Below are 14,759 nucleotides of genomic sequence, written 5' to 3' on the forward strand. Positions count from 1 at the left end.
TCTAATTGCTATGCTTGGGGTCTATGATAGGGGTTCACACTCCAACCCTGTCATGTATTTTCTCATATGTGTAGTTCAGCTCGTTAAGTCCCTCCCTTTCCAGTAAAGGACAGTTTGCTTATCACACTCCAATATACTGTACGTACACTGGTTTTGGACAGTAGGGGGCGCAGGAACTTTTACAATAGCGAATAGAATGCCATTATATCGTTTATTTACAGCCTGATTCAGGGTTGCGTGGTTACAACATTACGTCATCCAAAGCTCCGTAAACTGTATATAAGCGGAGTCTGAGTTCACTTCAAGGCTTATCAGTGTCACACAGAGCAGAGCGAGTCATCGTAGCTAGAAGGAAAAAGCTTTTGGTTGGATTTTCATGGACAGCGGCCGTGTAAATGCGTATTAAGGTAAGTAGGCAGCACTACTCTCTGTGGTACATAGTGCCAACGGGTACAGATTAGCATAATACATAGTACACATCTGGCACAAGGAGAGTGTAGATAAGAATGGGTGGGGAGATGGTAATACTGGAGCAAGAATTAGCATCGTATGTCACTGCGTCTTGATCTAGGATTAATTTCAGGCCCTTTTTATTAAAAACTAGTCCTAAAGATCGTTCACACGGGCCATTTTTTTGCGGTACAGCGGTCCGGTCCCACCTCTTGCACTCTCTCCCTCCCCCTCTCTTTTGCTCTCTCTCCCTCCTCTCTTTTGAGCTCTCTCTCTCTTCCTCTCTCTTTTGCGTTCTCTCTCCCCCTCTCTTTTGAGCTCTCTCCCCATCTCTTTTGAGCATTCTCTCTCCCCCTCTCTTTTGCGCTCTCTCTCTCCCGCCTCTCTTTTGCGCTCTCTCTCTCCCGCCTCTCTTTTGCGCTCTCTCTCTCCCGCCTCTCTTTTGAGCTCTCTCCCCATCTCTTTTGAGCTCTATCTCTCCCCTCTCTTTTGCACTCTCTCTCTCTCCCCCTCTCTTTTGCACTCTCTCTCTCCCCCTCTCTTTTGCACTCTCTCTCTCCCCCTCTCTTTTGCACTCTCTCTCTGCTCTCTCTCTCTCCCCCTCTCTTTTGCGCTCTCTCTCTCCCCCCTCTCTTTTGCGCCCTCTCTTTCCCCCTCTCTTTTGAGCTCTCTCTCTCTCTCTCTCTCTCCCTCTCTCTCTCTTTTGCATTCTCTCCCCATCTCTTTTGAGCTCTCTCTCTCCCCCCTCTCTTTTGAGCTCTTTCTCCCCTCTCTTTTGCGCCCTCTCTCTCCTCCTCTCTTTTGAGCTCTCTCTCTCCCTCTCTCTTTTGAGCGCTCTCTCCCCATCTCTTTTGAGCGCTCTCTCCCCCCTCTCTTTTGCGCTCTCTCTCTCCCCCTCTCTTTTGTTCTCTCTCTTCCCCTCTCTTTTGCGCGCTCTCCCCCCTCTCTTTTGCGCTCTCTCTCTCCCCCTCTCTTTTGCGCTCTCCCCCCTTTCTTTTGCGCTCTCTCTCTCCCCCTCTCTTTTGCGCTCTCTCTCTCCCCCTCTCTTTTGCGCTCTCTCTCCCCTTCTCTCTTTTGCTGTCTCTCCCCCCCCCCTCTCTATTGCTGTCTCTCTCCCCCTCTCTCTCCCCCTTCTCTATCTCTCTTCCATCTATCGCGTGACCACGCCCCCTTCACGCCCGTCCACGCCTCCTTCATGACCCTTCACGCCCGCCCACGCCCCTTCATGCCTTGCCACGCCCCGACCACACCCACTTCTGATGCAGATCTTCAGCTAGGGACTCAAAGGCCAGGTGTGTTTGTCCTTGTGCTGTCTCTACTGCGCATGACAGCTTCGGACAAACACACTTGGCCTTTTATTCTATAGGATAACAGCAATTGATACGACTATATGTTGTTGTTTTTGTTTTTACTAAATATAGAGGTATTTTCACTAAGAGGCCTAACCAGATGTTCCATTCCCTTAAATAAATGAATCTGTGTCAGGTTTATTGAAGGGGTATCATAGAATAGGAATAACAGAGAAACCGGAGAAGGCACAGAGTCAGAGGGCAATTACTGAATTTATTGTGGCTCTCTAAAATTTTAGGATCCTTGGTTTGTCAGTCCGTATTTCTCTTAAATGTCGGTAGATGGCCATTGACACCTAATAAAGATTGACATATGGATATGGGTGATGAGATTGCCATAGTTCTTGGGTGCCTTGAAAACAGCTGCATCTACTGTTGAGCTTCAGGTCATTTAGTGCTTTAGGCTAGATGGAAGGGTGACTTGGTGAATTGGGTATTTCATGGGGAGGGAGAGTCTTTGGCTGTTAAGATTTGCCTGGTATTATATGATATATGAACCACTGTATTAGTCTCCCTGGAGTGGGTAGCATTTTACAGCAAGCTTCTTGGTGGAACCTAAACTCATTGCCATATTTTCCCCATAGAGAACAAACAACGCCATAAGTGGCGGAAACACTCACAGCCCGAGGTGCAGCAAAATCTCGGAGCTCACAGCAGAGCCTCCCTGGGTGCACTGATTAGAGGTAAGATAAACATTTACACCAACTACCATATACCATTTGTTTAATCAGTATCATATAATTGTTTCTACACCACAAACCTCACTACAGTAATTTGAAAAATGATATGCAGCGTTGTCCAGGATTATTTATTTAGTAACATCCTGTTACCATATGTATGAGAATTCAATGTATCAAATGTTCACTCACATATCACTTGTCCTTTTGTCATCATTGCAGATTTACTTAAAAATGTAGACCAAGCCTGTATTTAAGTTCCATTAGGAAAAAAAATAATTCTCATGTAATTCTGTTTTTTTTTTTCCCCCTGCAGCTCGTTGCATACTTAAAAGCAAAATAATTCTGAGCATTCCCTTAAAACTTTTCACAATGCCACACTTCATCCAGGAATCTGATTTTATCATGGTCGAGGAAGGCTTTGTAGCCAGAGATCTGATGGATGAGATTATTAATGACATCTCACAAACCGTAAGTAACTGTACACATATTTTATACACTTTTGTCTTTATTTTATTTATTATTTTTTAAACGTACATTCTTTTATCATAACATGTGTGGGATTTAAAAAGATAATAGGCTTGTCAGTTATATTTTGGTACTAAGATTTACGTTCCTTAAAGGTCCATTAGTCACATGTGTGTCGGGCAACTAGTGCTGCTGATAGGATCAGAGGCGGGTTCTGCTCGGGACCAGCAGTGCACTGCGTGTCCTGAGCGGAACATTTACTGTGTGTTTAACCTATTTGCAAGGGTTATATACACAGTAGAGCAGGATCGATAGTTAATTATATGCTCTAAGTCTAACGGATAAAAGTATTTAATTTTTTAACTATAATAGCCCTTTTATTTATTGACATGTTTGTGTATTCTTGTGATAATTATAAAACAAACTTTTTTTTTTAATAACATGATGCTTCTCACCTTTTAGGAGGACAGGGATGCCTTTTTCGTTGCTGATCTTGGTGATGTGGTGAGGAAACATCTGCGCTTCCTAAAAGCCCTGCCTCGTGTAAAGCCTTTCTATGCAGTAAAATGTAACAGCAGCAAGGGAGTGGTGCAAATCCTGGCTGAGCTTGGGGCTGGATTTGATTGTGCTAGCAAGGTATTTATGGGTAATATCTAAGGTGGGGTTGGTGGGAGGAATTAGAAAGAAGATGGCTGGGATATTTTACGTGCTTTACAATGGCAATTTGTTTTTCTTTTATGTAAACCAACATTCCCACCTTCATTTTAGACTGAAATTCAGCTGGTTCAGGATATTGGAGTGCCTGCAGATCGCATCATCTATGCCAACCCCTGTAAGCAAATCTCGCAAATCAAATACGCAGCCAAAAATGGAGTACAGATGATGACCTTTGACAATGAGATTGAACTGTCCAAGGTGTCACGAATCCACCCTAATGCCAAGTATGTAATTATTTTGGGGTAGTAAGCAGTATTTTCTTGTCAAATAGGGTTGCCTAATGTTTATAAGGACTTGAAATAGGTAAAAATTTTGTATAAAAAAATCTAAGTGGTTGGGCTACTAACCCCTTCATGCTTACACAGGTATATGGGATATCCTTAAAGGGACATGAAACCCAACATTTTTCTTTTATGATTCAGGCAGAGCATGCAATTTTACTCAATTTTCCAATTTGATTTTATTATCTAATTTGCTTCATTCTCTTGCTGTTCTTAGTTGAAAACAATACCTAGGTAGACTTAGGAGCTGGAAGGTAGCTGCTGATTGGTGGCTGCACATATGACCCTCTTGCTATTGGCTTACCTGATGTGCTCAACTAGCTCCCAGTAGTGCATTGCTGCTCCTTTAACAAAGGATACTAACAGAAGGAAGCAAAAATTATAATCAAAATAAAAACGAAAGTTGTTTAGAATTCTATGCTCTAACCAAATCGTGAAAGAAAAAAACAAGTTTTTCATATCCCTTTAAATTGTCTCCAACTCTCAGACTAAGTATTGGATATTCCTGATGTTGAGCATCATAAAAAAAATAATCCAAGCTCTTAGTTATTGTGTTAGTCTAATAAATCCTCTCTTTTTCTTTACAGGATGGTCTTGCGCATATCCACAGATGACTCCAAATCTTCTTCCCGTCTCAGTGTAAAGTTTGGAGCTCCATTAAAATCTTGTAGACACCTGTTAGAAATGGCAAAGAACCTAAATGTGGAAGTGATTGGTGTCAGGTGAGTGGCCAGGACCTCTTTGTTGAGTGGTTGCCACATAATGACAATAGGATTTATCTGCATTCCAATAATTAAACTATATAATACTAGTCTTCTACTCTCTCATCAGGAGGGCTGTTCCCTTCCAAACTTTAGCAAATGCCTCTTCTGTGGCTGTCTTTTTACAGTCACAAAACACCTCTTGTTTTTGTGTAAAAAATTATGCTCACCCCACACTCTCTAGAGAGGCTAAACATTATATTCTGTAAACTAGATTTTCTTCAAACTGCTGCAAATGCCTAAAAAAAATGATGTAATTTCATAGAGCAGTGTACATTTATCAGAAGCCCTAATTGGCCCCAATTAAGATATATAAGATAGAGATAATCACCACATAGTTTTGTAAATTTGAAAGGGCCGCTAAAGTCAAAATTAAAGTTTTGTGATTCAGATAAGGCATACTATTTAAAAAAAAAAAACAACTTTAAATATACTTCCATTATCAAAATGTGCACATTATTTTTATATGAACTCATTCTCAGAGTGAGCACGTGCAAACGTGCACATTATAAACGTATATGCATTTTGTGATTGGCTGATGGCTGTCACATAATACAAGAGGGAGGGAATATTATATTAACGTTAAACATTCTACTGCTCATTTCAAATTCTAAAGGAGATGCTATTGCATTATCTCTTTATAGTGTACTTGTCTATTATTAAATTCTAAATGTTTCTTCTGCAGTTTTCATGTGGGCAGTGGATGCAGTGATCCTAAAGCCTACATTCAATCTATCGCTGATGCTCGCTTGGTCTTCGAAATGGCAACAGAGTTTGGACACAAGATGTGGCTCCTGGATATTGGAGGTGGTTTTCCTGGGACTGAGGACTTTAAGATCCGATTTGAGGAGGTAAGAACATTCTGCCATCATTAGAAGAAACATTTGTTGGGGGGGGGGCAAGGTTTGTCCAATACTTATAACTTTCTCCACCACCAGATTGCAGCGGTTGTAAATCCAGCCTTGGACCTATATTTCCCTGAAGACTCTGCTGTTCAGGTCATTGCAGAACCTGGGAGATACTACGTGGCATCTGCTTTCTCCTTAGCTGTCAATGTTATCGCTAAAAGAGAGGAGCTCATGGATCAGGAGGGATCAGATGGTATGTCACAGATTTATATAGCCACTGGCATGACTGGTGCCATTTTTTTCTTAGCTTGTATAATTATTATGCTTATTGATTAAAAAGGACAGTAAACACCTTGAGATTTTAATATAGAAGTTAAGTTATGACTAATTCTTGATTTGTTTAATGTAATATAGCTCTGAAAATTGTGTTTTTTCTATATCTCAAAACTGTAAATAAACGTTAAAACTTATTGAGGCTAACCTTGCTACATACTTTTCCGTAATTGGCTTTTACAGATAGCAACTGCAAAGCAATATACTTTCTACTGACTTAGGTTTCAGTGCATAGCAAACTAAAGCCCAGATTGGCTCCTCCAAATAAGGCACATGGTGGATGGAGTTTGGCTATTTGAAAACAAATGCAGCAAACAAGATAATTTATTTTAAAATGTTAAGACGTGTCTGATATGTTATTCTGTAGAAAGACATGTTTACTATACCTTTAAATCGATATAGTCCAATATTTTTAGTAAACAATTGTGTTTTGCACAGAAGATTATGGCTGACCGTTTAATTTCTTTCTCTTGGTTTTAGATGAAGAGACTGCAGCAAATAAGAACATTATGTACTACTTGAATGACGGCATGTATGGCTCGTTCAACTGCATCTTTTTCGATCATGCACACCCTAAGCCAATCCTTCATAAGGTACAGAACCCTTTTATGATTGCTTGCGTATATAGAGGTTATTGCATAAGTATTCAAAGACCACTTTGTTTATCCTGGAACTGATGCAATAAGTATAATGAAATGTACAGCTAAGGTTAGAACTATATATTGTTCATTTTAATGTATGAAAGGGAATTTGTCACTTCGCAGAATACTGTTAAAAAAAAGCGTTTCACACAATCCTGTTCCCTACTAAAAGTATTGTCAAATGTTCGCTGCAGGTGTATAACAGAACACTGCTTTCCAGCTATACTGAATTGAGCATACACAGACATACTCTCACTAAAGTAGTGCATTCCTGACCACTGCTTTTGTGTGCAAGAGCATGGCCCGTCAGTCACCACAAATCAGCAATTTTCGGGGTGATTTATCTCTGTTACATCAGAGGTGACGGAGATGATAAGCAGGAACTGCTTGTTAAATTTGTAGTTGCACACTTGTTAACACCTTAATGACCAGAGCACTTTTCCATTTTCTTTCCATTTGGGACCAAGGCTATTTTTACATTTTTGCGGTGTTTGTGTTTAGCTGTAATTTTCCTCTTACTCATTTACTGTACCCACACATATTATATACCATTTTTCTCGCGATTAAATGGACTTTCAAAAGATACCATTATTTTCATCATATCTTATAATTTGCTATAAAAAAATACAAAATATGAGGATAAATGTTAAACACACTTTTTCTAACTTTGACCCCCAAAATCTTTTACACATCTACAACCACCAAAAAACACCCATGCTAAATAGTTTCTAAATTTTGTCCTGAGTTTAGAAATATCCAATGTTTACATGTTCTTTGCTTTTTTTGCAAGTTATAGGGCAATAAATACAAGTAGCACTTTGCTATTTTCAAACCACTTTTTTTTTCAAAATTAGCGCTAGTTACATTGGGACACTGATATCTTTCAGGAATCCCTGAATATCCATTGACATGTGTATATATATTTTTTTTTAGAAGACAACCCAAAGTATTGATCAAGGCCCATTATGGTATATTTCATGCCACCATTTCACCGCCAAATGCGATCAAATAAAAAAAAATCGTTCAATTTTTCACAAATGTTTTCACAAACTTTAGGTTTCTCACTGAAATTTTTTACAAACAATTTGTGCAATTATGGCATAAATGGTTGTAAATGCTTCTCTGGGTTCCCCTTTGTTCAGAAATAGTAAACATATATGGCTTTGACGTTGCTTTTTGGTAGTTAGAAGGCCGCTAAATGCCACTGCGCATCACACGTGTATTATGCCCAGCAGTGAAGGGGTTAATTAGGGAGCATGTAGGGAGTGTCTAGGATTAATTTTAGCTTTAGTGTAGTGTAGTAGACAACCCCAAGTATTGATCTAGGCCCATCTTGGTATATTTCATGCCACCATTTCACCGCCAAATGCGATCAAATAAAAACAAATGTTAAATTTTTCACAATTTTAGGTTTCTCACTGAAATTATTTACAAACAGCTTGTGCAATTATGGCATACATGGTTGTAAATGCTTCTCTGGGATCCCCTTTGTTCAGAAATAGCAGACATATATGACTTTGGCGTTGCTTTTTGGTAATTAGAAGGCTGCTAAATGCCGCTGCGCATCACACATTATTATGGCTAGCAGTGAAGGGGTTAATTAGGTAGTTTGTAGGGAGCTTGCAGGGTTAATTTTAGCTTTAGTGTAGAGATCAGCCTCCCACCTGACACATCCCACCCCCTGATCCCTCCCAAACAGCTTCTTTCCCTCCCCCACCCCACAATTGTCCCCGCCATCTTAAGTACTGGCAGAAAGTCTGCCAGTACTAAAATAAAAAGTATCTTCTTTTTTTTTTATAGCATATTTACATATGCTGCTGTGTAGAATCCCCCCTTAGCCCCCAACCTCCCTGATCCCTCCCCAAACAGCTCTCTAACCCTCCCTCTCTTCCTTATTGGGGGCCATCTTGGGTACTGGCAGCTGTCTGCCAGTACCCAGTTTGCAGAAAATACATGTTTTTTTATTATTTTTTACCCTTTTTTCTGTAGTGTAGCTTCCCCCCACAGAGAAACCCAACACCCCCTGATTTATCATTGTATTATTTTTTTAACTTCTCCCCCCCTTTTTCCCCACTATTCACTTAAAATTTTCTGTAGTGTAGCGGTTCCCACCCGCTCCCTCCCCGTGCAAGCGCCTGCCCCCGCCTCCCCGTGCACGGGCTCGCATCCATGCGCGCCCCCGGCTATCCCTGCCCACGATCCCGCCCCCTCCACATCACAAGGTCCATCTATGGCTGCCACCCTCCTCCCACACCGGCTCCCACCCACCAACGATACCGGCCATCGATGTCCGGTGCAGAGAGGCTCTCTCTGCATCGGATGGCCAAGGAAGGTTATTGCAGGATGCCTCGATATCGAGTCATCACTGCAATAACCGGAAAGCAGCTGGAAGCGAGCAGGATCGCTTCCAGCTGCTTTCCAAACTGAGGACGTGCAGGGTACGTTCTCGGTCGTTAACTGTTTTTTTTTTGAGGAGGTACTTCACGTCCTCGGTCGTTAAGGGGTTAAAGGGACACTGAACCCAAATCTTTCGGGATTCAGATAGAGCATGCAATTTTAAGCAACTTTCTAATTTACTCCTATTATCAAATCTTCTTCATTCTCTTGGTATCTTTATTTGAAATGCAATATTTGGTGAACAACCTGGGTTGTTCTTGCTGATTGGTGGATAAATTCATCCACCAATGAACAAGTGCTTTCCAGGGTCCTGAACTAAACAAATAGCTTAGATGCCTTCTATTTCAAATAAAGATAGCAAGAGAACGAAGAAAAAAATTATAAAAGGAGTAAATTAGAAAGTTGCTTAAAATTGCATCCGCTATCTGAATCATGAGTGTCCCTTTAATGAAAGTCTACATTACAGCGTCTCAGGCTTGATCTTTTTTTTTTTTTCCTGAGGATTTTTTAGTCTTTAATTTCTTGACAATTGTATTCACTTTCTGATAATTTTCCTTATTCCTTTTGTGCAGAAGCCTTCTCCTGACCAGCCTGTGTACAGCAGCAGCCTTTGGGGCCCCACGTGTGATAGTATAGATCGTATTGCTGAGCATCTTCTGCTTCCTGAGCTTCAAGTGGGTGACTGGCTCTTGTTTGACAACATGGGGGCTTACACCATAGCAGCATCTTCCACTTTTAACGGCTTCCAGCAGACTCAAATCCATTACGCCATGTCCCGGACTGCCTGGTACGTACTGTTCGCTTAGTTTTAATAGGATACAGATGTGCGCCGTCTGTGTTAAAGATACTTTTTCTGGTCTTCAGAGAAGTTTGTGGTTATTAAAATACATATGAATTTTGGATGTTTATTTATTTTCTCTTTCGTCTTTTACAGGGAAGCTTTACAGTTCTTACAAAGAGGATCACAGCAAACTGAAGATAATAAAAGTGTCTGCACACCAATGTCTTGTGGATGGGAAATATCTGATGCACTGTGCTTTGCTCCTGCATTTTCACCAACTGGCATCATCTGAGCTTGGCTCTCATATCGAAAGACGCTTTAACCATGGCTTTATAGAGTTGTTTTGTTTTTCTCTCACACAAGGAACCAGACTTAGCGTTTGTCTTCCTGTTTAAGTATGCAACATAAATAAGCTATCAGTCCATGTCTGTTTGTCTGTCTCTTATCTTGTTATGTTAGGGACCACTCTGTTACACTGGATCTGAAACATTAAATATTTGCTAATTTTATAATAAAATATTTATTTTTTTCCTTTTTTGGGTAAACTTATTTTAATGGAGTATTGTATGATCATCATATATAGGAAGAGAGTAAGCGCTAAAAAGCTTAAAAGGCTAGTAAAAGGTACATTTTAATACATATAAAAATTTACAAATGGCAATCAGACGCATGGATCCATGTCTGACTTAACAAAAAAAATATATAATAAACAAATCTAAAAATATCTAAAAATATCCAATGGAGTATAGCATGTGACGCTGACTTAGTGAGCCAGTGATGAGGAGTTAGAAGGACATGTACATTCAATAATATAAACAACCTAAGTGAGTGATTGAGTGCACACAATAGCTTTCAACAAAGAAAAATAGCATTCACAAAAAAGAAAAATAGCATTCACAAAAAATAGTGTTCACAAAAATTGGCGTACATAAAAAATGTTCAAATGTTCAACCGGTAATATGTAAGTGAATCCAGTAGTGTTTCCTCCAAAGTGACGTGTAGAAATATAACGGGAAGTCAATAATAGTAGAATGTAAACGTTGAGTGGGTCAAATTATTGTGGTTCAGCTGCTAAATTAAAAAATTGTAAATCCGTGAGGTGTATAAAAATAAAAATAACTTGTGAAAAAATCCACGTGGAAAACTTGAATTCAAATGATAAACAAAGGTCAAAAATCAAAAGACAAAAATATCAAAAGACAAAAATAGAAAATCAGTGATAATATTAAAAAGCACTAAAGATCTAGTGAAAACAAATCCTTAATTCAGATGTTAAAAATCCTTGGTAAGATCCATAACAAACAAATACATCGATAAAATACCTAAAAGGGAACAAAAGAGAAACAAATAGTGCAACACTGTATATAATATAGGTAATTAAAACCAAGCTCACCAGTATGCCAACGCGTTTCGGCCTAGACTAGGCCTTTCTCAAGACTGTATCAGAAAATCTGGGAGCTTTAAGTAGGGTCAGTGTTGAAATGATTGGTGCTGTTTTGGCGCCATTTTTAGAGGCACCTCCCTTTCCTGTTTCACCCATTGCATCTCTGGGATATTTCCTATGTTATGTTTCCTGTTTCACCCATTGCATCTCTGGGATATTTCCTATGTTATGTTTCCTGTTTCACCCATTGCATCATATATATGTAGTGGAAACAATTAAGAAAGAAGAGGTACTAAAATTTAGAACTAAACAAAAAATAGCCAAAAATTTGCCAGGATTTAAATTTTTGCGCCAGTCGTATTGCGCTTGTATCACAAGTGGAAAGTTTTTTTCTCCAGCGGTAATTAAAATTGCACTAAAAGTCAAAATTTGCGATTGCGTTTTTGCATTACCCCATAGAAGTCAAAGGAGAAAAAAGTTGAAGAAAAACCCCCACTTTCTCGCGCAAACACCATGACATATTCTCATTAGCACAAAGCCGACATGAAAATATGAATATTTCATGTCCCAATGTTTCTTTAACATGTTTGTTTGTAATATACACATACCCGATAGGATACTGTAATATGCGCCTACCCGACATGAAAATATGAATATTTTATATTGACTGGATCCTGGGCAAACATTTTTTTTTTATTATTTGCCCAGCAGTGGATCATCCACTGCTGGGCTAATCATTTAAAAAAAATATGAAATAAATTGCAATATGTGAAACTGGACCTAAGCAATACTAATAAGTAAATAAATATATAAATTCCTCCACTGCGGATTCATTTAATATGCTTTTGAATGGGATTCTAGCTGTGTAAAGAGATTTAGGGCAGCCAACAGGAGTAAAGCAAGGTAAAGACTGAGGAGGAAGCATGAGGGGGAAAAACAAATATAAGTTTACTGACTGGAACAGCATAACTACTATGGGAAGCTGTAAAATCTGAGACAGAGAGAAAAAAAACAACTATAAAAATAAACCTTACCTTAATGTGTTTAGTGTCAGTATGACACTATACATCAGCCACAGCAGCACATGTCACTTCTTTGCTAGGAACAAGTTCCCTCTCACCCTTCACTAGACGATGTTGCATGGGGGAGGGGCGTGTGTGCACTCACTTATTCTTCCCACTGACACCTTTCTACAAAGCACTGTTCCCCTAACAAACTTCAGTTAGTTGATCTTAGTGCCACAGCAGAAAGAGCAGTGCTAAGGGGACCAGCAGACTGGATGCTGTCTGTCCAAGGCTGCATGGATACAGTGTGAGACGAGTCACACAGCCTCAAGACTGAAGAGAGCAGTGTCTGCAGTTGCACAGATGTTCAAATCCTCACATGCCTGCAGCTCCAGCTTTCTGTTGCATGCGCCTACAGTCAGCCCTACCTGGTGAAAGTGGTAACCCCAGCAGGACCTTTTCTGATGCAGTGGGATTGGCTGGATGCCGAGTTAGGGCTTAGCATTCAGTGCTGCACAGTGCACATCTAAAACAGCACATGGCACTAGCTTGGCATGTCACATGACACCGGCACGGTCTGGCACAGTTTCTCAAAAATAAATATAAAGCAAAGAACTTTTGACTGTGACAGTATTAGTACTGACTGTGTGTGTCCCCCATGTCACATGACATCAGCAGTCTTGTATAAACCAAAAAAAATATTCTATTTGAATAGCCAATAAAAAAATTCTATTTGAATAGCCAATAGAATTTCAGTAGCTCTAATCCTATTGACTGATTTGAACAGCCAATAGGATGAGAGCTACCAATATGATTTCAGTAGCTCTCAACCTATTGGCTGATTTGAATTTCAAGAATCAAATCGGCCAATAGGAATGCAAAGGATGCCATTTTAAAAAGGCTCCCTTTCATTGAAGATCCAGTGTACGGCGGAGACCGTATGAAGAGGACGCTCTGCACCGGATGTCTTCAAGGATGGTTTTGCTCCGCGCCGCCGGGATGAAGATAGAAGACACCGCCTGGATAAAGACTTCTCGCCACCTGAATGAAGACTTCTTGCCGCCTGGAAGAAGACTTCTCGCGACCTGGATGAGGATGGATGTCCTGACTTCAGAAACTGTGAGTGGATCTTCGGGGGTTAGTGTTAGGTTTTTTAAAATCTTTTTGGGTGTTTTTTTTTTTAGTTTAGGGTTTGGGCTATAGGTAAAAGAGCTGAATGCCCTTTTCAGGGCAATGTAAAAGAGCTGAATGCCCTTTTAAGGGCAATGCTCATACAAATGCCCTTTTCAGGGCAATAGGTAGCTTAGGTTTTTGTTAGAGATAGGTTTTTTATATTGGGGGGTTGGTTGAGTGGTGAGTTTTACTGTTGGGGGGGTCTTTGTATTTTTTCAAGGTAAAAAAGCTGATTTCTTTAGTGCAATGCCCTACAAAAGGCCATTTGAAGGGCTATTGGTAGTTTATTGTAGGCTAGGGGTTTTATTATTTTTTTGGGGGGGGCTTTTTTATTTTTATAGGGCTATTAGATTAGGTGTAATTGTTTTTATTTTTGATAATTTCATTTGTTATTTTTCGTAATTTAAATTGGTAGTTATTTAAATTTTAGTATAATAGTTATGTTAGGTTAATTTATAGTTTAAACTTAGTTTTTTTTTAATTTCACAGGTGAGTTTTTATTTATTTCAAGATAGGGATATTGTAATTTTAATATAAAGTTAGTTTTTTTCCAGTTTAGGGGTTAAAAGGTTTATTTAGTGGGGGTGATGTGGGAGGCCAGAGGTTTAGGGGTTAATAAATTGATTACAGTGGCGGCGTTGTCGGGGAATGGCGGAATAGGGGTTAATGCATTTTATTAGTGGAGGTGATGTCGGGAGCGGGAGATTATGAGGTAATAACTTTATTTAGGTGTCGCAATGTCGGGGTGGCAGATTAGGGGTTAATAACTTTATGTAGGTGTTGGCGATGTCGGGGGCGGCGGATTAGGAGTGTTTAGACTTGGGGTTTATGTTAGGGTGTTAGGTTTAAACTTAACTTTTTTCTCCCCATAGACATCAATGGTGTTGCGTTACAGCGATCGCCATTCCGCACTTCAGGTGTTAGTATATTTTTCTAACACTCTCTCCCCATTGATGTCTATGGGGGAAAGCGTGCATGAGCACGTCAAAGCAGCCCTTGGCTTTTGTGCAGTATGGAGCTTATCGCCACCATATCACATGCACCAGGAGGCTTTTCAGAAAATGGCAGCGCTATGGGGGGGTGAAATAACGCAATTATTGTTGCGTTCGTTTCGCACCCTCTATAGTGCAAAACTCATAATCTAGGTATTCGTTTGTTTGGCTACATTTTCCTGTTTACCAATTTGAGCTATTTTTTTACTAGTAAGATAGCTGTTTTTTCTAATACTTAGGAATTGGAGGAAAAAACAAAAAAACTATTTACCCACTATGCAAATACTGATGACCTAGAACTATCCCCTTTATTTGAGAGCAAATTTTACACATATCTGGAGAGAATAGTCAATTTGATAAACATGTTACTTAAGTTAAAGTGACACAAAACTGGTCCCTTTACAATTTAGCAGTAAAAATCTGACATACTTACATTTCTTATTAAAGGGACATGAAACATGAAAGTTTTTTCTTTTGTGATTCAGATAGTGCATACATTTGTA

At 39.6% G+C, this 14,759-nt stretch overlaps 1 protein-coding gene across 1 annotated transcript; it reads left to right on the forward strand.

Annotated features, from left to right (window-relative positions):
• The first annotated feature begins 251 nt into the window (after positions 1 to 251).
• On the forward strand, positions 252 to 10,220 carry LOC128653784 (antizyme inhibitor 2). Its single transcript, XM_053707284.1, has 11 exons — positions 252 to 407; positions 2,384 to 2,482; positions 2,793 to 2,947; positions 3,407 to 3,580; positions 3,713 to 3,885; positions 4,530 to 4,664; positions 5,389 to 5,554; positions 5,642 to 5,804; positions 6,365 to 6,477; positions 9,495 to 9,709; positions 9,857 to 10,220. The coding sequence occupies exons 3-11, from the start codon at positions 2,849 to 2,851 to the stop codon at positions 9,993 to 9,995; spliced, it is 1,377 nt and encodes a 458-aa protein (XP_053563259.1). The 5' UTR covers positions 252 to 407; positions 2,384 to 2,482; positions 2,793 to 2,848; the 3' UTR covers positions 9,996 to 10,220.
• The last annotated feature ends 4,539 nt before the right edge of the window (positions 10,221 to 14,759 follow it).

Source organism: Bombina bombina, chromosome 3 (assembly GCF_027579735.1).
Source record: "Bombina bombina isolate aBomBom1 chromosome 3, aBomBom1.pri, whole genome shotgun sequence".
Taxonomy (NCBI): Eukaryota; Metazoa; Chordata; class Amphibia; order Anura; family Bombinatoridae; genus Bombina; species Bombina bombina.